The 26,480-nt window shown below is 33.8% G+C and overlaps 1 protein-coding gene across 2 annotated transcripts in view; it reads left to right on the plus strand.

Moving 5' to 3' along the window:
- Window positions 1–26,480, plus strand: part of SREK1IP1 (SREK1 interacting protein 1) — a 51,913-nt gene that overhangs the window by 4,705 nt on the left and 20,728 nt on the right. Inside the window, exons 2-3 of one of the 2 annotated variants that reach the window (XM_056824864.1) lie at window positions 8,645–8,692; window positions 24,130–24,273. In XM_056824864.1, coding sequence (XP_056680842.1) covers window positions 8,645–8,692; window positions 24,130–24,273 — 192 coding nt within the window. The remainder of the gene's footprint in view (window positions 1–8,644; window positions 8,693–24,129; window positions 24,274–26,480) is intronic. The other variant, XM_056824865.1, reaches the window with a different exon arrangement.

Raw genomic sequence — 26,480 nt, forward strand, 5'->3', positions numbered from 1 at the left:
ATTATTCTAAGTAATGAGGCTCCTGCAGGTAGCACATTAAAATCTACTTAAGTGTTTTCAGTCATTCTTGCACTTCAGTCTGCTATACCATAATGGTATAGTAGAAAGAAGACTAACTTAGAAGTTCAAGTCCTAGTTCTTCCATTTCTGCTTTGTATACCATAGTCACATTATTCAATTTGTCTGAGCACAGGCAGTAAGTGGCAGGCCTAGAATCCAGTATGGTATGGTGGAATGAGTGCTGGCTTTGTAATCAAAAGACCCACGTTTAAATCTTTTTTTACTGGCATAGAAAAGGGTAGCAAATTCTCACAATGTTAAGTTTTCTGATCTCAGTAATACAACAATTCAAAAATTAATATATTGGCTAAAAAGAAATAGTGACATGACCTCAAGGAAGTAGATGTTTTGTGTTGATCAAAGACATCATGTGACCTGAAAAAAATAATGTAAGCAGAATTTGCTATTTTCTGTAATATTGAGAAAATAGAGCCAGCTCTGTGCAAAATCCCTAGACTTAATTTTAAAAATATGTAATGCCTATTAAATGCAAGACAGGAAAGTCTTTGCCCTCAAGGGGCTTCTGTCCTACAGGTATATATGACATGCATGTAGATACGCATATATAAAGTAATTTGAGGAGCCAGAGCCCATTAGTAAATGGAGAGAATCAGTAAAGGTTTCACAAAGTAGGCAGACCTAAACAGAACCTTGAAAGAACATTATTAATAATCATAGTGATCCAGGGTACCACCTACTTGCTTATGATAAAAATTCTCAATCAAAGATGAAGAAAATGTGTCTGACAGCAGGAATTAGAATAGTAAATTTGAGTAAGAGCCAGAAGTACTTTTTTTTTCCTCTCACCTGCTTATTTCATGGTGATGACATGAGTTAAATCTAAACATAGTAGTATGGTACTCCCATTCTCAAATGGATTTATGGTTTCATTAGTTTGGAAGTCCACCCCAACAATTGCATGCCATCCCTATCTTCCCATCCTATACAGCTCTTATATATGTCCTCCTTCACATTCAAAGGATGTCTACCCAATTTCCTGCACGTCCTCTTCATTTTCTTCTGGTATCAAAATGGGACCACTGGAATACTGTGACTATGTAGTTATCCTTCACCCTAGCAACATAACTAGACCATCTCTTCTCCATGTTATATAATACCTTTATGACATCTTTTATTCCTTTTATTCTTTATGGTTGATCTTTGGTTATATGTTATTGCCTGTTCATACCTACCTGCTCAGACCATATCACATTGTCCTCCATGTGATATTCATTTTTAATTCTTTAGAGACTGTTAAATCAAGCATCTCACTGCCTTGCCAATAAAATGTTATTACCAACCATTTATCTTATTCTGCTTTCTGAGCCAAAATTGCTTGTAAACTTTTAACATCCTTCATAAAGTTTTACATGAAGCTTATAATTCTAACTTAATGTTAGCCTTGGCCAGTCATCTCATTACATTTTTAGCAAGGCAGATGTTTACCAATAAAGGCACTTTGTTGCCTGTTTTGATCTCTTTGTTGTGATATTTCTGTTTTCTAATTGTAATTTTCTCCTTTAGTTCTGGGTTGGATTGTTTCAATTATGCACCATGTCTTTCCTCATTAATATTTTTTAAAGTTAATACTGATCCTTCTCTAATGAATCAGTAGTCCAGAAGCTAACTCAAAGATAACATTTTGCACTAATATAAAAACTTTTCTATTAAAACATAATGTATTTATTTGTTGTTGATGTTATTTAGTTCATATCATGAGCAGTAACTAATAATCATTCTTGGAGAATGTGTCCTTGATATAAAAGCATGAGGCTCTGTGTAAACTAAATTTTTTAAATTTTTTAATTTAATTAATTTAGAATATTTTTCCATGGTTACGATTCATGTTCTTTCCCTCCCCTCATCATTCCCCCCTCCCAGAGCCAACGAGCAATTCCACTGAATTTTACATGTATCATTTATCAAAACCTATTTTGATATTATCAATATTTGCAACACAGTGATCATTTAAAGTCAACATCCCCAATCATATCCCCATCAAACTATATGATCAATCATATGTTGTTCTTCTGCGTTTCTACTCCCACAGTTTTTCCTCTGACTGTGGATAGCATTCTTTCTCATAAGTCCCTGAGAAGTCCATTACATTTAGTTGTACCATAGTGTATCAGTCTCTTTGTACAATGTTCTGGTTCTGCTCCTTTCACTCTGCATCAATTCCTGGAGGTCTTTCCATAAACTAAAATTTTTTTACCTCTCGTGGTTCAATGAGCTACACTTTCTCATATATTTTTCACCCTTATTACTTTTTCACATCTTTTCATTGAAGTCAATAACGATAATGGATTTAATTTGTAGTCTTAACAAATTATTTGTAAAATTTATCTACTTTATTCTTTGTTCCTAGTGGTACATCAGCTGCAATTTTTCTTGTAGATTTTATTTTGTAAATACTTATCATTAACTAATACTACAACTAATGGCAACGGCTTCGACAGGCCAGCTAAACCTTGTGAGGGTAGCCATCGGGTCGTCGTGGACCCCTGGTGAACTAGGGCTTTGCTCACCCAGCATGTGAAGACTGCTTCGGCTGAACAGACGGAAGAAACCAATAAGAAGGTTCAACGGCTGAGATGGCGATGCAGCAAAGCACTGTGGAGTGCTTAGGGCGTGTTGGAGCACAAAAGACAACACGGCCATCCAATGCAGCTGAGGAAGTCTCCAGGTGTAACGACTTTTTGTACCACTGGACCAATGCCAAGAGAGTGGGACTGTCTTTGTGCATCAACTTTTCCACTTAAATCTTTGTGCACAAAAACGCACAAAGACAATAGTCATCCTCGGTTACCGAGAGACTACTACTACTACTAACTAATACTACATGGTGACTAAATAGTATATTTGCCATCTGGTATATGATAAAACCTACTCCACCAATTCTTTTCTTGGCCTTTCCTAATAATACCTGTGAGCCATCTTTTCATTTAGTTGCAGCTTCCTTCTGATTTCACTTATAGCAAGAATGTTAAGATTGATGTGATTCAGGTAATACAAAGATGAAAAATGGAACAAACTGCTTTCTAGAAACTTAAAACACTGTGCTAAAATAAATAGTAAGTACAAAGTACTTCTTTTGTTTTAGATATTAGCTAGCATGGACACTTTTGTTTAGGATTTGCTTCATATCAGTTGGAAATATCTGTTCTCAAATTAGAGTTTTAGGGAGGAGTTGAACAGATGAGCAGTTTGAGGGGAAAATAGGCTTTCTCCCAGCTATATTTTCAAAATGGCAAATCCTAAAATAGCAAAGAGCCACATTTAAAAATGTAAGTACAAAGATATACCCCTTTGATAAATATATGTATATATGTATGGATCTATATGCTTTTTGAAAAATGAGTTCCATATCTCGGCTGCCCTCCATAAGTTATAATAATTGAAAGTTGTCTGTAATTCTACATCAGGACTATGAAATAGTAACTTCGTTAAAATATTTAGTTCAATGAGTATTATTCACTATGATCTGGTGGTATTTATACCAGGAATGAAAGGATGGTTTAATATTAGGAAAACCATCCATATAATTGACTATATCAACAACCAAATTGACAGAAATCACATGATCATCTCAATAGATGCAACAAAAGCCTTTGACAAAATACAACATTCCTATTGAAAACACTAGAAATTATAGGAATAGATGGACCTTTTCTAAAAGTAATTAACAGTAGATATCTAAAACCATCATCAAGCATCATCTGCAGTGGGGATAAGTTACAAGCCTTCCCAGTAAGATCAGGAGTGAAACACGGAAACCCATTATCACCTCTGTTGTTTAACATTGTACTAGAAACGCTAGCAGTAGCAATTAGAGAAGAAAAAGAAATTGAAGGTATTAAAATAGGCAATGAGGAGACTGAACTATCTCTGCAGATGATAATGATGGTCTGCTTAAAGAATCCCAGAGAATCAACTAAAAGGCTAGTGGAAATAATCAACAACTTTAGCAAATTTGCAGGATACAAAATAAACCCACATAAATCATCTGCATTTCTATATATTTCCAATACAACTCAGCAGCAAGAGTTAGAAAGAGAAATCCCATTTAAAATCACTCTATACAATATAAAATATTTAGGAATCTATTTGCCAAGACAAACACAGGAATTATATGAGCACAACTACAAAACATTTTCCACACAATTAAAACTTGATCTAAATAACTGAAAAAATATTAATTGCTCATGAGTAGGATGGGCTAATATAATAAAAATGATACTACCTAATTTAATACTTATTCAGTGTCATACCTATCAAACTACCAAGAAAGTTTTTTATTGAATTAGAAAAAATTATAACAAAGTTCATTTGGAAGAACAAAAGATCAAAAATATCAAGGGAAATAATGAAAAAAAATGAAGGATAGGGCCCTAGTAGTACCAGATCTTAAAATACTGTAAAGCAGTGATCATCAAAACAATATGGTACTGGCTGAGAGACAGAAGGGAGTAATAATGTAATAGGTAAATGTCCTCAGCAAGATGTACAATAAACCCAAAGATCCCAGCTTTTAGGGCAAAACCCCACTATTTGACAAAAACTGCTAGGAAAATTGGAAAACAGTATGGGGGAGATTAGGTTTAGATCAAAACCTCATACCCTATACCAAGATTAATTCAAAATGGGTAAACGATTTAAATATAAAGAGGGAAATTATAAGTAAATTAGGTGAACATAGAATAGTAAACATGTCAGATCCATGGGAAAGGAAAGAATTTAAGACAAAGCAAGAAACAGAATATTACAAAAAGTAAAATGAATAATTTTAATTACATTAAATTAAAAAGGTTTTGTACAAACAAAGCCAATGCAAACAAAATTAGAAGGGAAGCAACAAATTGGGGGGGAAGTCTTTTAACAAAAACCTCTAAACAGAGTTCTAATTTCTAAAATTTATAAGAGCTAAATCAATTGTACAAAAAACTAAGCCATTTCCCAATTGACAAATGGGCAAGGGACATGAATAGGCAGGTTTCAGATAAAAAAAAATAAAAACTATCAACAAGCACACAAAAAAATGTTCTAAATCTCTCATAATTAGAGAAATGCAAATCAAAACAACACTGAGGTACCACCTCACACCTAGCAGATTTGCCATTATGACAGCAAAGGGAAGTAATAAATGTTGGAGGAGATGTGGCAAAATTGGGAAACTAATGCATTGCTGGTAGAGTTGTGAATTGATCCAACCACTCTGGAAGGCAATTTGGAATTATGCCCAAAGGGCTCACTACTAAGTTTTTACCCCAAAGAGATAATAAGGAAAAAGACATGTACAAAAATATTCATAGCTCCGCTCTTTGTGGTGGCAAAAAATTGGAAAATGAGGGGATGCCCTTCAATTGGGAATGGCTGAACAAATTGTGGTATATGTTGGTGATGGAATACTATTGTGCTAATAAGGTGGAGGAATTCCATGGAGACTGGAACAACCTCCAGGAAGTGATGCAGAGCAAAAGGAGCAGAACCAGGAAAACATTGTACACAGAGACTGATACACTGTGGTACAACTGAATGTAAAGGACTTCTCCATTAGTGGCAATGCAATGACCCAGGACAATCCAGAGGGACTTATGAGAAAAACCACTATCCACATTCAGAGGAAGAACTGTGGGAGTAGATATGCAGAAGAAAAACTGTAAAGATTATTAATAAAACTAACTGATTCTTCTTTGGGGATGATATATGATGGTCAGGATGCCACAATTGGTGAGCAAGGTGAGGTGAAGAAGGACTCCTATTGTGCTCACTCACTACTGGATTGTGTTATCAAAGGATGTTACTCAGGAAAATGGGGTTCCCCTGTTATAAGTAAGTGATGAGGAGTTGAAGGGTATCTCCCCTATCAGGTGATAGAAGGGGTACCCCTAAATTCCCTTGCAAGAACAGGCCAGAAAGATAAGCCTCCCCAAGTCTGATGATTCAGCGGGGGAGGGGTCTTTATAAACACTAGTCATGACTGGTCTCTACTTCAGTAAGTGACTCCCTTAAAGCTCCTTGAATAACTCTCTAGAAAATATCTGACTGCAATTTCAAGTGTGTTTAATTTATGTTGGATATAAGGTAATGGGGAATTGGATTGAGGATATCAGGGTCCCTATTTACTTCCCAAAGGTCCTTCACTCTATCAACTGCAAAACCAGGCAGAGTTTCACCTTCCCTTCCCGCTATTTCTTATGCTAAACTAAATATTAGAAGGGTCAAAGAATAGTAGAACAAATGCTATAGGCAGGGGGAGAGAGTCAGGCTCTCTAACCAAGAGACCAAGACCCCACAGTTCTGAAGAGATCCGGCTCTTGATAGATGTTATTAGATGTATTATGATACATAAATACCCTTCAGGTGAAGTCCCTAGTCACTGGTAAATCCTCAGTTAGCTCTTGACAAGATCTCCAGCCAGGAAATGTGCTTCCTACCATCTCGAGATCACCACTCAAAAGCCCAGAGTTCTTCTTGGAGCTCTCCTAGATCCACTCTTCTCTCCCATCATCCTCTGCTGCCAATGGTCTTTTCCTGTCACTCATATCTTCATTCAATATTCCATCCTTGCCTTTTGCATCCTGCTCTTACAAAAACATATGATTGATCACATTGTTCAATGGGGATATGACTGGGGATGTTGACTTTAAAAGATCACTCTATTATTGCAAATATTAATATAGAAATCAGTTTTGATAAATGATACATGTAAAATTCAGTGGAATTGCTCATTGGTTCTGGGAGGAGGGAGGAAGATGGGGAAGGAAAGAATATGAATCATGAAACCATGGGAAAATAAGCTAAATTAATTAATTTTTAAATTAAAAAAATTTTGTGTAGTAGACAGTCCCTTTTCATTCAAAATTTGACTGCTCTTTTTTAGACAAAGATTTACCTCTAGAACATAAACAATTACATTCAGTACTTAGTAAAAGTAAGAGAAAGGTAAGATGAGTGATTTTTTGTAGTGTCGTTAGTCATGAATATTTTCAATTGATAATAGAGCAATATATGTCAATGCAATACTATTTTGCATCCATTATATTTTTTTACAATCTGTTGGTAGTAATAATTGCATTAGTGTGCTTTTTTTCTCAGTTTCAGTCAGCATCAGTATTTTACAGTATTAAACATGTTTTCCATTGACCCTAATTATTCTGAGCTTTTAAAATTTTTTATGTAATGTTCAATTTTTAGATTCCAAAGAGCCTATAGATTTTATTCACAGACAAGTTTAAGTATAGTCTTTTTTGTTGTAGACAAAACTCATATTATTTTTATTGAATAACTGTGGTTAAGGAATAGATCATTTGAAATTCTAAACTCATGAAACTCATAATGTATATTAAATTAAAGTAAATATTGAAGTCAAAATAATATCAACAGAAATATTCAAAACTATAAACCTTGTATCTCCCAAACAATGTAAGAATTATTTTGTTTATAAATTAGATTAGAGGATTTCTCTTTACTCTTTTTCTCCTTTTTTGTCTGGGGAATAAAAGGATTCCATAATAATTGATGCATGTCAGACAATCAGCAATCACATCTATAATATAATAGTATATTTTAGTGAGTTGCTTGTGGCTTAGAAAGATTAAATGACTTGCCAATGGTATTGAAATAGTGTATTAAAATAATGGGGTACACTGAGGTGTGTGGATGATACCCAGTCCCCATTTAGTACAGTAAAGCAGTCTGTACCTTACTACACTGGCCCAACTTCCAAGCAGTTGTAAAAACCAACAAGTTTATTGGTAATTAGGAGGGAGGGAGGGAGGATTTAGGATTGAGGATGCCCTAATCACTAATTCTCTCACTTCCCACTTCCCTTTAAGTCCATGGCGAGGTGGACACTTCTGTTTCTTGAGGCTCCCTACAAACCCTTACTCCTTCTGGCTAATAACCCCCCCCCCCAAAAAAAAAAAAAACATTCTTCCTGACACTATAAATCCTCTCTGGTTGGTTTATCAGGATGTGACAGGTTTCCAGATAAAAGGATGAACTCTGGATGTTAAAGTTCAACCCAGATGGGCCACTAAGGTTTGACCCTCACCCCTTATACCAAGGGGTGCCTCTAGACCATGATGTTTTTTGTCACTGTTTGAGAGTCTGTAGGATCTTCTTCAGGATGGTTTCTTCTGGTACTCCCAAAGAAATCAAAAGGTTTCCCTTCTCTCAGTCACAGGCTGGTAGAAACAGGATCAGTAGAGATAAGCTCCTCCCTCTCTCAGCTCCAAGATAGGAAGAGCACTGTTGGTAGTTGCTCCTTCAGAATCTCTCCTTCCACATTCCAGAATCTCCAGGCTTAGAGTTCCTAGCATGCTAGCTTCTTCAAACCAACTTTTAACTATACTTAAATTCATTTATATTTCTGTAATTTCTACCATAACAGTATCCAACCAGTTAGAGTTTGAAGCAAGGTCAACCCTAGCTCTTTCTGATTCTATCCACTATGCCATATTGCTTTTCTATATTTGTTTTTTTATATTATAGCATTTTTAAACTTTTTTTTTTCATTTTAAGACATTCTGGTTGGTTACATGTTCACATGTCTCCTGAAACACATCTGATTTTATTTCAGGTGGCAACAAGGACAATATCAGAGCTGGATGTAAAAAATGTGGCTATCGTAAGTACTTCATTCTATAATATTTCATAGTACAGCTTTTAGAACTAGGATTTAGCTGTGTTTTATTTAGTATCCTGGAATGTGACAAAAAGAGCCTGAAGACCATAGAAGCATTTTTTGTTTTGGCTCTGCCTCTCCATAGTTTTGGAGATTCCAGTATTGGAACACAGAGAATTCACTGTTACTGCCTGCTATGAGTCAATGGATAAGCATGATTCTAATGCTTAGTTGTAGAATATAAATTCAGGGAGACTATTCCAAAAAAGGAGTTTTTGTATGCATTTCCTTATCCTTTACTTTTACATAGAAATAGATAAAACAAAGCTCGGTGGTGCAATAAATGGCAACTGTTTATGGTCATTGACTGGTTGACTGATACCTGATTTCTTTTTTATATTTATATTCGCATTTTAAGCTACCTTCTTAGCCTAACTTCTTTTGTTCCAATAAAACATTGCTAATTTGCTTATTTCATTGAACAAATTTTGATTAAACACCTGGCATTTGCAATGTCCTTTCCTTGAAAACAGCCTTCATTTTCAAAACTACATTTAATTTTCTAGCTTGTATAATAATTTGTATATTTATCATAGATATCACTAATATATTCAGAAAGTTTTTCTTCTTTCTTTAGAAAATAATGTTAGTCTTTTAAAAAATGTTAGTCTTTTAACTCAATATATTCTTTGAGAAGCATTGTATTATGAAGACAGGTGATTTTGAGTCTGATATTTTAGATTCCATTCAATTGGAGAATGGCTAAACAAGTTATAGTTTGTGGATGTAATTGATTATTACTGTGCAGCAAGAAAGGGTAAATATAATGAATACAAAGAACAAGAAAAGTCTTATGTAAACCAAATAAAATGAAATTAAGTTAGCAGTCAAGTCAGCAAACATTTATTTAGCATCTGTGTCACTATGTTAAGTGCTAGAGAATCAAAGAAAGACAAAATCCATCCCCCTTTTAGGGAGCTTACAGACCAATGGTTGTTTAGCCCTCCAGAAGAAAGAAAAGAGGTTATTCATCTCATTCTTTACAAAATTACGATATTACTGATGGAGAATATTTCACATATTTAGGCTATTTTAGTTTTAATGAGTTATTTTTGTTTGTCTTTAGGGATTACTATCAGGGATGGGAAGGAGGAATTCACTGAGAAATGTAGTTGATATAAAAGCAAAAAACATTGTTTTTATTTATTTTTTAATTCTGTTCCCAGCTATGACACTACCTACATATTTCTGAGCATACTAACCTATCTGAGCTTCATTTTCCTCATTAGTAATGGGAATAATATTTGAGCTAGTAATTTGAGAGGTAAATTGTAAAGCTTAAAGCACTATACAAATGAGTTGTTATTGTTTAACAGATAATGTTTAATATATAATAATCAGAATATTTTCAGAGTAGTCAAGACCATTGTTCTTAACTTTCAAGTAATCTCTTCAAAATTGATTGATGATTTAGCCTTCCTTCAGAACCATCTTTGAAATGAATAACTCAGGTTTTTTTCATTTCTAATATATACTATATGGGTTCTTTCTGTAAAAATTGATGTTTTTCCAGTTGAATAGGTGTTAACAATGCGTAATCCCAAAGTGGTAATAGCCTACTCAATTAGGCAATTTCACTTGTAGGCATGGTTTCTTTCTGTATCTCTAGGCTGCCTCATTCAACTCAGCCTTCCCTGACAGATCTGAGGAATTTTCTTAAGAGAGCAGAGTGTGTCTGGCCATAGCCATGCCCATGCTTTTACAAACTCAGACTCTCTCAAGAAGGACCTAGGAGTAGTAGCTCTTTTGTGTGATTTAAAAATAATATGGTGATCTACATAAATAGATAGATGGGAAAACTATGGAAATACAGGTTCAAACTGTTTGGATACTTTTGATAGAAGTAATCAAAAGTGTCTTTAGTGATGAAGTGAAGCTCAAATGTGAACTTCCCTTCAGGGCCAGGCACAAGGATGCTAAAGAGATTCTTATTCTAAAAAATAAAATTTTTATTGAACTATATAAGGATAACAAGGATTTCTAATTCTAAGGGATTCTAAATCCACCCAAATAAACTCCCCAGTTCAGCAAAAAAACGCTTCTCCTGTGTTTCACAGGCTACACTACTCCTCCCTGATCTTACTAACCCAAATTTATACTTATATCTAAATAAAACTACCACTATTAGCCTTATAATTCTTAACTTTGCCTTACAGTTATAAAATAGCAAAGGCTAGTTGGTTGAGTCTCAACAAGAATCAAGTTAGGACTCTGAGCCTTAACAGACTTGGAGTTCAAACCAAAGACCAGGTCTTTCTTTGGTCTTCTCAGAGTTAAATCATCCTATAAAAATCACAATAGAGTGTCAATAGTGTTTCCCAAGTTGGGAAAGGAAAATGCTGAGCTCTTTCAGATCTTTCCCTCAGACAGAGAGAGAGACAAAGATGTTACCTCCTCCAGTCCTAAGAGAGAGTCCCTGAGTATATATCTCTGCCTACTGGCAGAGACCAACTTCCAACTGCCAGAGAGAGTAATTGACACAGAAAAACAGTTATAACTGTCAACAATTGAAATTAACATTCTCTCTCAGCTCTGCTTCAAACTCCAATTCTTTCTCGTCAGCCCCTCTACTTCTTATCTCTAAACTAATAAAACAATACCTATTTCCTAATATCATCCTTATAGTGGTGATACACTGCTACTTCCTGCTACTTTAGCTCCTGAGCTCACACTCCTGTTTCCTATTTACTCCAGTTACAGTGACCCCACTGACTCTTAAACATGAAATACTAAATGATAAGGCAAAAGCAAGAAGAATTGTGTCATTTTCTCATTAAAAAAACAAAAGCAGGAATAATCATACCCATTACTTAATTAAAATCAAGGGCAAAAATAATTAAAATGACAGTCTACCTATAAACCTGAGTCACACACTCTGAAACTATGTATGTGTAAAGGATGGATACCCAAATAAAACATCCAAGCAGGGAGGCACTCTGGTAAGAAAACCTGTGTCCAGGACAGCTCAGGCCTTGAAGCTCCTGGTCTTTTTAGAGAATGCCACCTGATAGAGATAACTTCTCCTATCGCTTCCCTTTCTAGTCCTCACAGCTGTTCTGCTGGGAAATCTACTTCTCTCTGACCACTGAAGCAGTGTGAAGCTCTTTTAGAATCCAGCTTTCTTTGAAAGGAGCTAAGAAAATATTGCCTTCTTTCAGAGACAAACAGTTCCTATGCAAGAGTCTGAGTAATTAGCAGGAGAGCAATAAGGCCACTCCCTCACCAGTTCTGCAAACTGTAGGGTATTCTTTTTTATGTGGCTAGCTCTCAGTAAAACCACTGATATTACTACAAAACAAATGCAAAGATTTCCCCCCTCTGTTTATCGTTATGTCAGAAAGGCCCCTAAAGTACAATGTTAAAACCACTGACATTTCACCTCTTTCAAACTATTATAGTACTAGTGAGCAGTCCTTTTGTCGAATAATAAGCTTTCAGCAAAGCAGTGTCTCCTTCCCATATATCCCAGCACATCAGGTATAGATCTTACCTGTCAACTTTTCAGCTCCTCATAGTTACTGGGTCTGTCTTTCATTATTAGCTCCTCTCAATAACCTCCTGATACTGTCTCTGATTTCCTCAGCTCGCTCTCTTGATTCGTTCATGATCATCTCCTACATGTCCTGTGTTTTCCTCTTCCTTAATGCCTCAAATCAGGTAGTGACTTACCTTTAACTTAGGATATTTGACTCAAAAATTCCACTGTTCTGTCAGGTATCACCCCTCAGATCTTCTCGATAGTCCTCAAAAATGTATTTGATTTACAGTATCTCAGTTTTAACATTCAAGACTGAAAATAATCGCATACAAATAATTTTTTGGACTACAATGCCCTATAATCATTGTTGACTGGGTTATCTGTCTTCCCAGGGATTCTGTGCTGATGTCCCCTTACGTCCTAAGAACACTCTTTGTCCTCAACATTTTAGTTGAAAGGATGTGTTTTTCCTTAAGATGATTTTGTCAGCTTTCCTGACACAAATATTGTTTTATCTTCCGCTTTCAATAAGCAAAATGTCTACATGTGAAGGGGGCAATATCCTACAAATAAATTCTGATATTCAAATCCCCTGCTTTTATTTTTCTTTCAGACTCTAAATCTTCAGATAATAGGAAGCTTTTGTTATTTTTGCTGCCTAGCTACCAACATAACATGCTGAACCTTTCTTATTGTTAGGTTTACATCTCTGCAGCTGTTACTGATAAAGCCCTTTTCCATGAACAAGTGTTTTTCAATATGGATGACATTTTTAAAAACAATCAGTCAGCTCATTATTTTTGGACCATAACCTTTTTCTTTTGTTTGTAGTGGTAGCAGGAGCTCAGTAAATCCACTTATATTGCTTTCATACCTGAAATGTGGGTGCCCTTGAATTGATCAAAAGGAAAATTATCTTTCTATATATGAAAATGAATAAAAAGCAATTACATATTAATCAATACACATTTAAAATATTTAATGCTTTATTGGAGACACTTGTGATTATAGGCTTGTTATTGTCTGAAATGAATTTACTTTTCAAGTTAAGGATGAGAATTGTACTTCTAAATGAATATTCCTCTTTTTTAGCAAAATTGTCAATGAAAATCAAATATTAAAGACTGAATTATATTTAGCATGAATTTTTAGTTTGTAAAATATTTATTTGGTATTTAAAAAATAGAATCAGCCGAATGATAAAAGAGATATAAAAATCCAGTGAAGATAACATCTTTTAAAAAAGAGAAATGACATTGTCAAAAAAGAACTATAAAAATTCATCCGTAAAATAAGAGAAAGAACAATTCAACGAATTGGGCATGCAACTAAAAGAAAACTAGAAAAAGAGCAAATTTAAAATGCCCAATTAAACACCAAATTGGAAATCAAAGGAGAGATAAATGAAATTGAAAGTAAGAAAATCATTCAACTAACAAATTAAACTAGGAGCTGCTTTCATGAAAAAACCAATAAAATAAATAAATCATTGGTTAATTTGATTTTTTTTTAAAAAAAGAAGAAAACCAAATTACCATTAACAAAAATGAAAAGGATACATTTACCACTAGTGAAAATGAAATTGAAGCAATTATTAGACATTATTTTGCCCAATTATATGCCAGTAAATCCAAAAAATCTAAGTGAATGAATGAATATTTACAAAAATGTAAATTGTCCAGGTTGACAAATGAAGCTACTCTAAGTAGCTCTATTTTAGAAAAATACATTGAAAGAGCCATCAGTGAAGTCCCTAAGAAAAAATCCCCAGGACCAAATAGATTCACAAGTAAATTCCACCAAACATAACAGTTAATTCCAATACTATATAAACTATTTGGAAAAATAAGCAAAGAGTCCTATCAAATTTCTTTTATAACACAATATGATGCTGATACCTAAACCAAAAAGAACAAAATTCTGCATCCATTTCCCTAATGAATATTGATGCCAAAATTCTGAATAAAATACTAACAAGATGATTTTATAGCAATATATCATTAAGATTATAGACCATAATCAGGTTGAATTTATACCAGAAATATAGAGCTGGTTCAGTATTAGGAAAACTATCAGCATAATGGACCATATACATAACAAAATCCAACAAAAATTATGTGATTGTCCTAATAGTTGCAGAAAAATGACAAAATGCCTATTAAAAACACTAAAAAACATAGGAATAAATGGAATTTTCTTTAAAATGATAAGTAATATCTATCTAAATCCATCAGCAAGTGTTAGCTGTTGTGGGGATAAGATGAAAGCCTTTTTCAATAAGATTGGGTTGAGTTAAGGTTGCCCATTATCACCACTATTGTTCAGTATACTTGAGTGTACATCAATGTACTAGAAATACTAGCAATAAAAATAAAAGAAAAAGAAAGAAATTAGAATAGGCAATGAGAAAACAAAATTATCATTCTTTGTAGATGATATGATGGTATACTTAAAGAATCCTAGAGAACCAACTAAAAATCAAATTGAAATACTTAACTCTAACAGAGTTGTAGAATATAAAATATAGCCATATAAATCAACAACATTTCTATTTATTACCAACAAAATCCATCAGGAAGAGATAGAAAGAAAAATTATATTTAAAATAACTGCAGACACTATAAAATACTTGGGGGTTTACCTGCAAAGACAAACTTGCCTAGTAAATGCATGCAAATAAAAACACATCTAAACAATTAGAGAAATATTAATTACTCATGAGTAGGTCAAGCCAATATAATAAAAATGACAATTCTGCTTAAGTTAATTTACTTATTAAGTTCCATACTACTCATATTACCAAGAAGTCATTTTATAGAGCTAGAAGATTCACCTAGAAGAACAAAAGTTCAATATTAAGGTGAAAAAATGTTAAGGAAATTAGCTTAACAGTACCAGATTTCAAACTGTATTATAAGGCAGTAATCATCAAAGCAATCTCGTCCTGGCTAAAATATAAAATAGTGGATCAGTGGAATAAATTGGATGTACTATACCCAGTAGTTAATAACCGAAGAAATTTAGTGTTTGGTAAATGTAAAAATCCAAGCTTTTGAAAAAAGAACTCACTTTCTGAAAAAAAAAATTGCTGGGAAAACTGGAAATGAAAGGAATTTGGCAGAAACTAGGTATAGACCAACATCTAACACCAGATACAAAGATATGGTCAAAATAGGGGCATGATTTAGACATAAAACATGATGTTAAAAGTATATTGGAATAGTTCACCTGTCAGATTTATAAGGGAAATTTTTATGATAAAATGAGACAAAACGTGGTTGTAAAATTGATAATAATGATTATATTAAAATTTTTGCATAAACAGAATGAATACAGCCAAGATTAAAAGGAGAGCAGACAACTGGGGAGAAAAGTTTTACAACAAATTTCTCTGACAAAGTCCCCATTTCTCAGATATATAGAGAATTAAGTCAAATTTATAAGAATACAAGTCATTTTCCAAATGATAAATGTTCAAAGGATATGAACAGGCAATTATCAGAATAGGAAATTGAAGCTATCTATAGTCACATTTTTTAAATGCTCAAAATCACTTTTTTAAAACATCAATACCTTCTCTCTTAGAATCAATGTTGTGTATTGGTTCCAGGGCAGAAGAGTGCTCAGGGAATAGGCAGTGGGGTTTATGTTGTACTTAGTAACAGCAATAATATACAATAATCAACTGTGAATGACTTACCTATTCTCAACAAAAGACTCTTATCAGTGTAACTTCCTGCAAAAAAAAAAAATTCCAAGTACCTGTTTCTGTGAAATATTTTCTTGCAAGACTTTTGTAAGATTTGTAATACAGTTATTATTAGCATTTTAGCTGTGAGGAAGCAGCCTAAGAGAGATTAAGTGACATACCCCACAATCACACAGCCAGTAAATATGGATTCAAGAATCACTCCTAAGTCTAATTACTCAAAGTTCAGTGCTATTTGTATTATTAACATGCTACTTCAATTTGAATGTTAAAAATTATTTATCCAGGAAGAGCTAAAACAGAGAAAGAATGCTATAGACCAGCAAAATAAAGTACTACTGAGGAGATCACAGCATCCTATCACAGGGATCATATATCATGACCAAAAATAAGACAGGCAGAAAGAAAATGGTAAAGAGAAACAATGTAATGCAAAAAGAAAATAATAGTTCAAAAAGTAGAATTGACCTAATAGAAAAGAAGGTTCAGAAGCTCACAGAAGAAAATTATTTCTTAAAAATTAGAATTGGGTGAATTGAAGCTAATGACATCATGAGACATCAAGGAACAATTTAAAAAATTAAAAGAATTTAAAAATAGAAGAAAATATTAAATATCTCATTGAAAAAAGAACTGACCTGGAAAAAATATCCAGGAGAGATAATATAAGAAAGAAGTATTGGAGTACCTGAAAGTTATGATTTTTTTTAAAAAAGCCTAGACATCATATTACAAGCAATTGTCATAGAAAATTGCCCTGATATTCTTGAACAAGAGGGTAAAATAGAAATTGAAGAATCTACTGATCACCTGCTGAAACAAATCCCCAAACAATAATTCTCAACAATATTATAACCAAATTCAAGAGCTCCCAGGCCAAGGAGAAAATAGTGCCGCAGCCAGAAAAAAACAATTCAAATATCCTGGAGCCACAGTCAGAATTACACAGGACTTAACAATGTCTACATTAAGATTGAAAGGCTTAGAATATGATATTCCAGAAAACAAAGGAACTAGGTTTACAACCAAGAATCACTTATCCAAAACTGAGTATATTCTTTGGGGAGTGGGAGGGTCATTTAATAAATTAGAACATTTCCAAGCTTTCCTGATGAAGAGATCAGACCTAAACAGAAAATTTGAAGTACAGATACAAGATTCAAGAGAAACATAAAAAGATAAATATAAGAAAGAAAATGTAAAGGATTCAGTAAGATCAAACTGTTTATTTTCCTACATGGAAAGATTAAATTTGTTACTCTTAAATTTTTTATTATTATCAGAGCATTTAGAAGTATTCAAAAAGAGTAAAGCTATTTAAAATGATATAATAGGTAAAAAAATAATCTAAGGGTGAAAAAAGAGGATTGCACTGAGAGAAAATGGGGTAAATTAAATCATCTAAAGAGGTGTGGAAAAGATTGTTACAGTTGAGAGAAGGATGAGGGTACTGATGATCAGTGCTTGAACCTTACTCTTATCAGAATTGGCTTAGAGAAGTAGTAACAACCATATTCACTGAAATATAGAATCCTATCTTACACTATGAAGAAGTAAAAGGGGAATAAAAACCAGAGTTGGGAGTGATAAGGAGAGTAATTTAAGTAATATAAAGGAGTGCAAAAATCTTAAATAAAATACTAGCTAGGAGACTACAATATATCACTAGGATCTTTCACAATAACCAGGTGGGATTTACACCAGGGATGGCAGTGGGGTTTAGGAAAACTATCAGCATAATTGACCATATCAATAACCAAATTAACAGAAAATATGATTATTTCAATAGGATGCAGAAAAAGACTTCCACAAAATACAATACCATTCCTATTAGAAATAATAGAAATCATAGGAATAAATGGATTGTTCCTGAAAATAATAAGTAGTATCTATCTAAAACCATCAGGAAGTATCATCTGTAATTGAGATAAGTTAGAAGCCATCTCCCAGTAAGATCAGGGGTGAGGCAAGAATGCCCATTATCACCACTATTATTTAATATTGTACTAGAACTGTTAACTTTAGCAATAGAGGAAGAAAAAAATGAAGGAGTTAAAGTAGGCAATAAGGAAACTAGACTCCCACTCTTTGCAGATGATAAAATGGTATACTTAGAGAATCCTAGAGAATCAGCTAAAAAATTAGTTGAAATAATAACTTAGCAAAGTTGCAGGATACAAAATAAATCTACATAAATCATTAATATTTCTATATATTTCCAACAAAGTCCAGCAGCAAGAGTTAGAAATTCCATTTAAAATCACTAGCGGGGAGGGAAGTTCAGTTGGGTAGCTCAGTGGATGGAGAACTAAGCCTAGAGATGAGAGGTCCTGAGTTCAAATCTGACCTCACACTTCCTAGCTGTGTGACCCTGAGCAAGTCACTTAACCCCCATTGCCTAGCCCTTAGCACTCTTCTGCCTTGGAACCAATACACAGTATTGATTCTAAGGTGGAAGGTAAGGGTTTTTAAAAAAATCATCCCAGACAATATAAAATACCTTAGAATATGCTTGCAAAGACAAACACAGGGATTATATGAACAGATTTATAAAACATTTTTCACATAAACTCAGATCTAAACAGCTGGAAAAATATTAATTCCTCATCAGTAGATTGAGCTAATGTTATAAAAATCACATTTTTACCTAAATTAATTTACTTATTAAGTGCCATGCCAATCAAATTACAAAAAAAAAATTTATAGAACTAGGAAAAATAACAAAATTTATCTGGAAGAACAAAAGGTCAAGAATATCAAGGGAATAAATGGATAAAAATGTAAAAGAATATGACCTAGATGTACCTGATCTCAAACACTACTATAAAGCAGTACTCATCAAAACAATCTGGTGATGACTAAGAAATAGAATGATGGATCAGTGGAATAGATGAAGGGTAAATGATCTTAGCAATCTAATGTGAGACAAATCCACAGATCCCAGCTTTGGAATAAGAACTCACTATTTGACAAAAACCTGCTGGGAAAACTGGAAAACAGTGTGGCAGAAACTAGGTATAGACCAATATCTTACATCCTTTACCAAGATATGGTCAAATGGGTATATGATTTAGATATAAAGGGTGATGCCATAAGTAAATCAGATAAACAGAGAGTATTTTTCCTGTAAGATTTGTGGAAAAGGGAAGAATTTATGACCAAACAAGGTAGAGAACACTACAAATTGTCAAATAAAGAATTTTAACTATCTTAAATTTAAAAGATTCCCTAAAAACAAGACCAATGCAACAAAAATTAAATGGGTAACAACAAACTTGAGGGAAATTTTTAAAACTCATTTCTCTAATAAAGGCCTAATTTCTCAGATTTATAGAGAACTAAGTCAAATTTATAAGAATACAAGCCATTTCCCAGTTGACAAATGGTCAAAGGATATGAGCAAGCAGTTTTGAGTTGAAGAAACCGAAGTTATCGATAATTACATGGGAAAATGTTCTAAATCACTCTTGATTAGAGAAATGCATCTTAAAACAACTCTGAGGTACCTCCTCACACCTATCAACTTGACAATAATGAAAAGTGATAAATGTTGGAGGGAATGTGACAGAATTGGGACCCATTGCATTGTTACTGTAGTCATAAACTGATCCAACCATTCTGGACAGTAATACTAATACTGGGTCTGTATCCCAAATATATATATATATATATATATGGGGGGGGGGCCTACTAATACAGCAAAGAATTGGAAATTGAGGGGATGACCATCAGTTGAGGAATGGCTGAACAAATTGTGACATATGATGGTGATGGAATACTGTTGTGCTATAAGAAATGATGAACAGGATGATTTCAGAAAGAGCTAGAAAGAACCACAAGAACTATGAACTGATACAGGGTAAAATAAACAGAACCAGGAGAACATTGTACAAAGCAGTATTGTAGAATGACCAACTATGAAAGACTTAACTACTCTTAGCAATATAGTGACCGACCTGGACAACTCTGAAGGATTTATGGCAGAGAATGCTATTCCCTCTCCAGAGAAAGAAATGTTGGAATTAGAATGCAGATTAAAGAATATGATTTTTCACTTTAGTTTATTTGGGTTTTTATTTTGGAATTTTGGCTTTGCATGGTCATGCACATATTACCCAGATTAAGTTGATTTACCAGCTCTGGGAAGGGGGAAGGAAAATAGGGAGGAAGACAGTTTGGATCATATAACTTCAGAAAAATTAAAGGGAAAATTGTTATTACATATAATTGGTAAAATACCTTTACCAAAAAAATGTAGAAAATATAAAAAACCTGGGTGTACACCTATCAAAAACAAATCCAGCGGGGGCAGTTGGGTGGCTCAGTGGATTGAGAGCCAGGCCTAGAGACAGGAGGTCCTAGGTTCAAATCAGGCCTCAGACCCTGGCTGTGTGACCCTGGGCAAGTCACTTGACCCCCATTGCCCAGCCCTTACCACTCTTCTGCCTTGGAGCCATTACACAGTATTGACTCCAAGACGGAAGGTAAGGGTTTAAGAAAAAAAAAATCCAGCAACTATATGAACAGAATTACAAATCACTTTTAACAGAGATAATCAAACCTAAACAATTTGGACAATATTACTTGCTCGTGGGTAGGCCAAGCCAATATAATAAAAGTGACACCAGAAACAAATTGGAGGAACATGAAAAAGTTTACCAGACTTATGGATTAGGGAAGACTTTATGAACAAACAAGACAGAGAGGACACAACACAGAATGAAATGGATGATTTTGATTACATTAAGTTTAAAGGTTTCTGTACAAACAAAAGCAACAAAACCAAGATTAGAAGCAAGCCATAAATTGGAAGGAAAATTTTGTAACAAGTATTTCTAACAAAGACCTCATTTCTCAAATCTATAGAGAATGTAGTCAAATATATAAGAATGCAGAGCATTTCCCACTTGATAAATGATCAAAGGATATGAACAGGCAGTTCTCAGATTAAGAAATTAAAACTATCTGTAGCCATATGAAAAAAAAATGCTCCAATTCACTATTGATTAGAGAAATGCAAATTAAAACAACTGAGATACCACCTCATACCTAGCAGATTGGCTAGTATGACCAAAAGGAAAAATGATAAATGTTAGAGTGAATGTGGGAAAATTGGAACACTAATAAACTGTTGGCGGAACTGTAAACTAGGGCAACCATTCTGAGAGCTATATAAAGGAGTCCGGCTCAAAAGACCATGTAACTATGCATATCCTATAATTTAGCAATACCACTGTCGGGTCTATATTTCAGAGATCAGAAATAATGGGAAAGGGCCTATTTGTAAAAAAAAAAATAATAATTTCAGCAGCTCTTTTTGTAGTGGCAAAAATTTGGAAACTGAGGTGGCATCCAGGAATGCTTTTGCACTATAACAAATAACAAGTAGGATAAGTTCAGAAAAATATAGAAAGACATATGAACTAATGCAAAATGAATTGAGCAGAACCAGAAGTGTATATAGTAATAGAAATATTGCACAATGTCAACTGTGAAGGACAAAACTATTGTCAGCAAAATGAGATTTTAAGATAGCCTCAAGGGACTAATGATATAAAGTGCTCTCCACAGCCAAAGAAGGAATTGTTGGAGTCTGATTGCAGATCAAAACATGCCATCTTTCAATTCCTTTCCTTCATGAGTTTTTTTATTATATGTGTAATGATCCTTCTGTCATGGCATGAGGAATATAGAAATATGTATTGCAAGAAAACATTGGTATGACCTATATCAGACTATTAACTGCCTCATGGAGGTGACGAGGAGGAAGGAAGGAATCACAGAATGTCAGAAAATAGTTGTCAAAAACTGTTAAAATTATGTCAGAAATTACAGTGAACCAATATGCTATCTATCCATGTACTAAAAGCCTATGTGGTGTTAGATGTCAGGCATATACCCCACATTACTTTTCTATTTCATTTTTTATTGATTTTCATGGAAATCTGTGTTTCTGGAAGATTGGGGGGAGACTGGGTGTTTTTACTATGACCCTATCATAGTTTAATAATTGCCTTCTTATTTATCCATCTGAAACGTGTTTGTCATCAGAGAATACTTATTCCTTGATACTTTAAACTCTCTTTTTTCAGTGCTCCAAAACACAAGTTATGTGAGGTAGGGGGAGAAAGGCAATTTTCTTAAAAGTATAGTTTTTTTTTTAAGTACTGTTTCTACTACTATATGACTATAAGTGTCCGATAACATACGAAGTAGCATGATTATATAAACTCTCCAGCAATTTAGGTAGTTACACATATTTAAATCAGTAGCCTTGTAACCATGTCAGTTATTCATGAACCTCTGAAATAAATTTACCTGAGTTTAGAGGAAATCATTGTTTATAATTTTTTAATGTATTTCCTTCCTCTTATAAAAAGTGTTCAGTGACTTCCTTTTATGCCTTTGAACAAATTAAAAGGTAAAGTAACTAAATGCAGTAACTCTTACAGCTCCTCCTCAGACAATTGAAATTCTCTCATTCCTTTTCTCTTTATATACTGTAATTGTTTTGCCAGGTGCAAAATGCTCTCAGTGGGGTGAGCTGTTAGCGTTCCATTGAAACTGTATTAGATTATATATTGTCTAGATTGTATATTATCTTTGAGCCTCTTGCAGATGGCATTTTAAAAATTTGCAGTAACATATGATGCATGCCATATGATGACATAAACTAAATTCTTCCAATCTCCAAAACTATTAAGTGTTAAAGAGATACAAAGAAAGACAACAGGGAGCTCACATCCTTTAAATAGTTATTTATTTAAAATGATAAAATTTCTTAAATACTGAAAATATCAGTCAGTATTAACAATAGTCCACAAATAGTCTAGTTCTGATTCCTGCCAGAGAACAGTTCCTGTTGATTTTGAAGAATTGATTCATTTTATATATATATAACCAGTTTCGTTTTTCTAACTCACTGTAATTTAAGGTTCAGTTTTTTAGTAATTTTAATTATTTTATTTTCGTAATTAGTTATAATATTACAATATGAAGTATATATATATATATATATATATATATATATATATATATATATATATATATATATATATATATATATATATATATATATATATATATATATATATATATATATATATATATATATATATATATATATATATATATATATATATATATATATATATACTGAGGACCAATATTGGAGTTCTGTTCACATAAGAATAATATATTCTTACTTCATGATGTCTGTACTGGAAAAGCACTACAATTTTATTTCTGGTTCCTATTTATTTTCTTGCTTCTCTTTACTTTTTCATTTATAAAGCATTTATTCTAACTCTGTGAGCACCTTTCTTCCTGTCTACTTATCTGTGTCATGGGCTACTTTCGTTTCCATTCCTTTCCCTTTCCTATGAAGGTGGGTCAAAAGCAACTGTTCATTTATCTTGGGCACTGATGTAATCTACTTGCAAATATATGCTACAATCTCAGTTATTCCTTGCCTGGGCAAATATAACTTGGTTTAAAATTTTCATTTGTCTCATAAAGGAAGTAGGTAGTTGTAACAGATCAAAGCACAAGGTGGTGTTATTTTATTTCATTAAATACTACAGATGTGCCCCACAGCCATACAAGCTTACACTTACAGGTCATCTTCAAGTATATAGTGAGCCAGCATCAAACAATACATTTATATCTTAAAGGCTGTTAAGCAAAATATCTTTTCATGATTTTAACAATCTAGTACATATGGCTAGAATATTAAGTTTGACCTGCAGAAAGCAAAGAAGAGCCAATTTTTGCACATATAAGAAAGTAAAAGCACAGAAGAAAAATACTTTTAAAAGAAGAAATATGGAAACTAAAATGTCTACTAAAGGAAAAAGTATCCCTCTTCTCTCCCAGTGTCCTGATAAAGTAGAAGTAGCACTAGAGCAAAAGTCAGATTCTAAATTTATTTATAATTCTAGCAAGGTCAGCCTACTTGCTTCATAGGTTTAAATGGGATAATCTAATCTGTAAGAAAGCATTTTGCACATCAGAAAGCACTAGACTACATTAATGTAATATTGCCTCCAATCTTGCAAAAGTTAAGACATTCTCATCCTACATTATTAAAACTATAGTTTGCCCTTATTACATTGAATATAATTTTTCAAACAAAATAATCTTATATTTCCATTTCTACATTCTTGTCATTTAATTTTTTTTTGTTTTATTCAGCTGGTCACCTGACTTTTGAATGCCGTAATTTTCTCCGAGTAGATCCCAAAAGGGACATAGTTTTAGATGTCAGCAGCACAAGTAGTGAAGACAGCGAGGAAGAGGCTGAGGAACTCAATAAATTGCAGACTTTGCCTGAGAAAAGTAAGCAAAACATTTAGGGGTCATACTGAGATGCTTTTGTAATGTTTCCAAGTGTTTTGTTTTATATTGTATATAATTTGTCACAATATTAAAGTCTCTTTGCTACTGAAAAAAAGACAGTCAAGGGAATATCTCTAGCCAGTAACCCATATTCCTACTTTCTCAACCCTATAAAGTCTTTGTAGGAATAACTCATACTTTCATCTAGAGTGTCCTTGATGAGGACTTGTAGTGGGACGATTAAGCTTTCACAAATAATAGTTTATAGTAGAGCATGTCTTTATTGTCAGTTGACTAAAATGTGAAGAAAATGATCTCACTATGTTTGTTATTTGGTGACTCTAAGAAAGCATTAAATTCAGAAAAGCAAGATGTCACTTTAAAGGCATTCCTCCAACAAAGTACCTGACCTGCATATATTTAAATTATATAAGATGCCTAAAAAAAAGATAGCATGTCAAAGATAATTTTGTTTATCCACTAATTAGCGAGTGAGTCATAAAACAAGGATTTGGATGCTGACCAAATATATATATATGGATGGCATTGTGCTTATAATATTAAGCCCTAAATAGTTAAAGAGACTCCTAAATTAGATATGTAGTCTCTCAAAAGAGTTTGGCCAATCTAAAATGGGAAAAACCAAGTAGGGATAGAATGCCTATTGTCTAAGCTGTGATATGTACCTACACAGGATGTATGGGATATTCGGGGAGGTCTAGCAACTGTGGTGGGAGGGCTTGCCAAACTCTTTCCAAAGCTGCTCCTCCACCTTGTGGTGTCCACCTCTCACCCTTCTCTCACCTATAACTCCAAGAAGCTATAGCCTACATAGCAGCCACACCTTGGGAAAACTGTCCCAGCAGATGGACTACACCAGGTGGAGAACAACAAATAGGCCTCAAATCCATCAGTGAATTAGGGGGCTGTCTAATGAAAATATGTGAAGATTTCCATTATAAGACTGAACTTCTAGGGTAGGGAGACTTAGGGACAGGGTGTGAAAAGCAATGAAGAGATGGCTAGCCTGGGTGCTTTCTTCCAAATGTACATTATAAAAGGAGTTAGTCAGTTAGAGGAAGGAGCCACAATATGGTTCCAGATTGATAAGCCTAGGGGTAAAGTGAACTTCCAGTGTGAGGAAGCTTCACACACTCTATTGTAAGATTTAACCGCCCTTGAGCCTCAGTTAATTCATGTGTAAAATGAAAATACTGATAACTACTGACCCTGTGATGAACAAATAAAAATGTATGAGCAAATGCTATGTTATTTTCCATTATATTATCTACATGTGCCTTAGAATATTCATTGAGTATTTCCAATGGTACAGATGTCAACCCACATCTTCTTTTAAATTCTGTTGGGAAATCCACACAACCTGATAGAGGTCTCCCTCTAAGACTCTTGTCATTATGTAGGTGCCTGTGTGGCAAGAAAGCTGTTCGTTGTACTAATTCTTTTGTACATGACTAGCCCACCTCTTTTTCAGGATCTCCTTTATGGACTCTTGGGGAATGGTGGGAATGTGATAATCAACCTTTGTTTACCATCTACTCATACCCACCATGCCTCCTTCCATTCACCTTTGAAAGACCTGCCACTAAGTCTTGGCATTCAGAACATCAAAGCATCACTGGAAGAATATTGTCATAAAAAAATTGGGCCTGTTTTATTAGAGAAAAGTGTCATTCAGACCACTGTGCAATTTCCCAGTCTCTACAGTATCTAAAGCTCAATGGAATCAGCACCATCCCCAGTGCCATCCATCACCAGGAGTACCTAGGTACCTCTTCAATTTGGATTCAGAACCATACATTCTCCATGACAAGGACAGATAACTTTTTGTAAGCTTACATCATAATAGTTTCACACTCAACTGGATAATAATAAGTAGAAATTCAAAGTATTTCATTGATCATCTAAGGAATCTATATGAATTTAACCTATTCATGATATATACTTTCTTGCAGGAGTACTTATAAGGCAGCATCTTGATCTATTTAGACAATTTTTTATAGTCAACAAGCTAATAAGTGCTATGAAACCTTGAATTGTCTTCACCTTTTGTGACTATAAAGAGATGATCTTCTGGAGAATAATATTATTTCCAAAAGCCTGCATATCCATTGGGTCATAACCTCTTCATCAAGCACACCTTTGATATGCATTTAAAGTACTCTCAAAGATTTTTCAGGTATAAGAAA

The sequence above is a fragment of the Monodelphis domestica genome, chromosome 3 (genome assembly GCF_027887165.1).
Source record: "Monodelphis domestica isolate mMonDom1 chromosome 3, mMonDom1.pri, whole genome shotgun sequence".
In the NCBI taxonomy this organism is placed as follows: Eukaryota; Metazoa; Chordata; class Mammalia; order Didelphimorphia; family Didelphidae; genus Monodelphis; species Monodelphis domestica.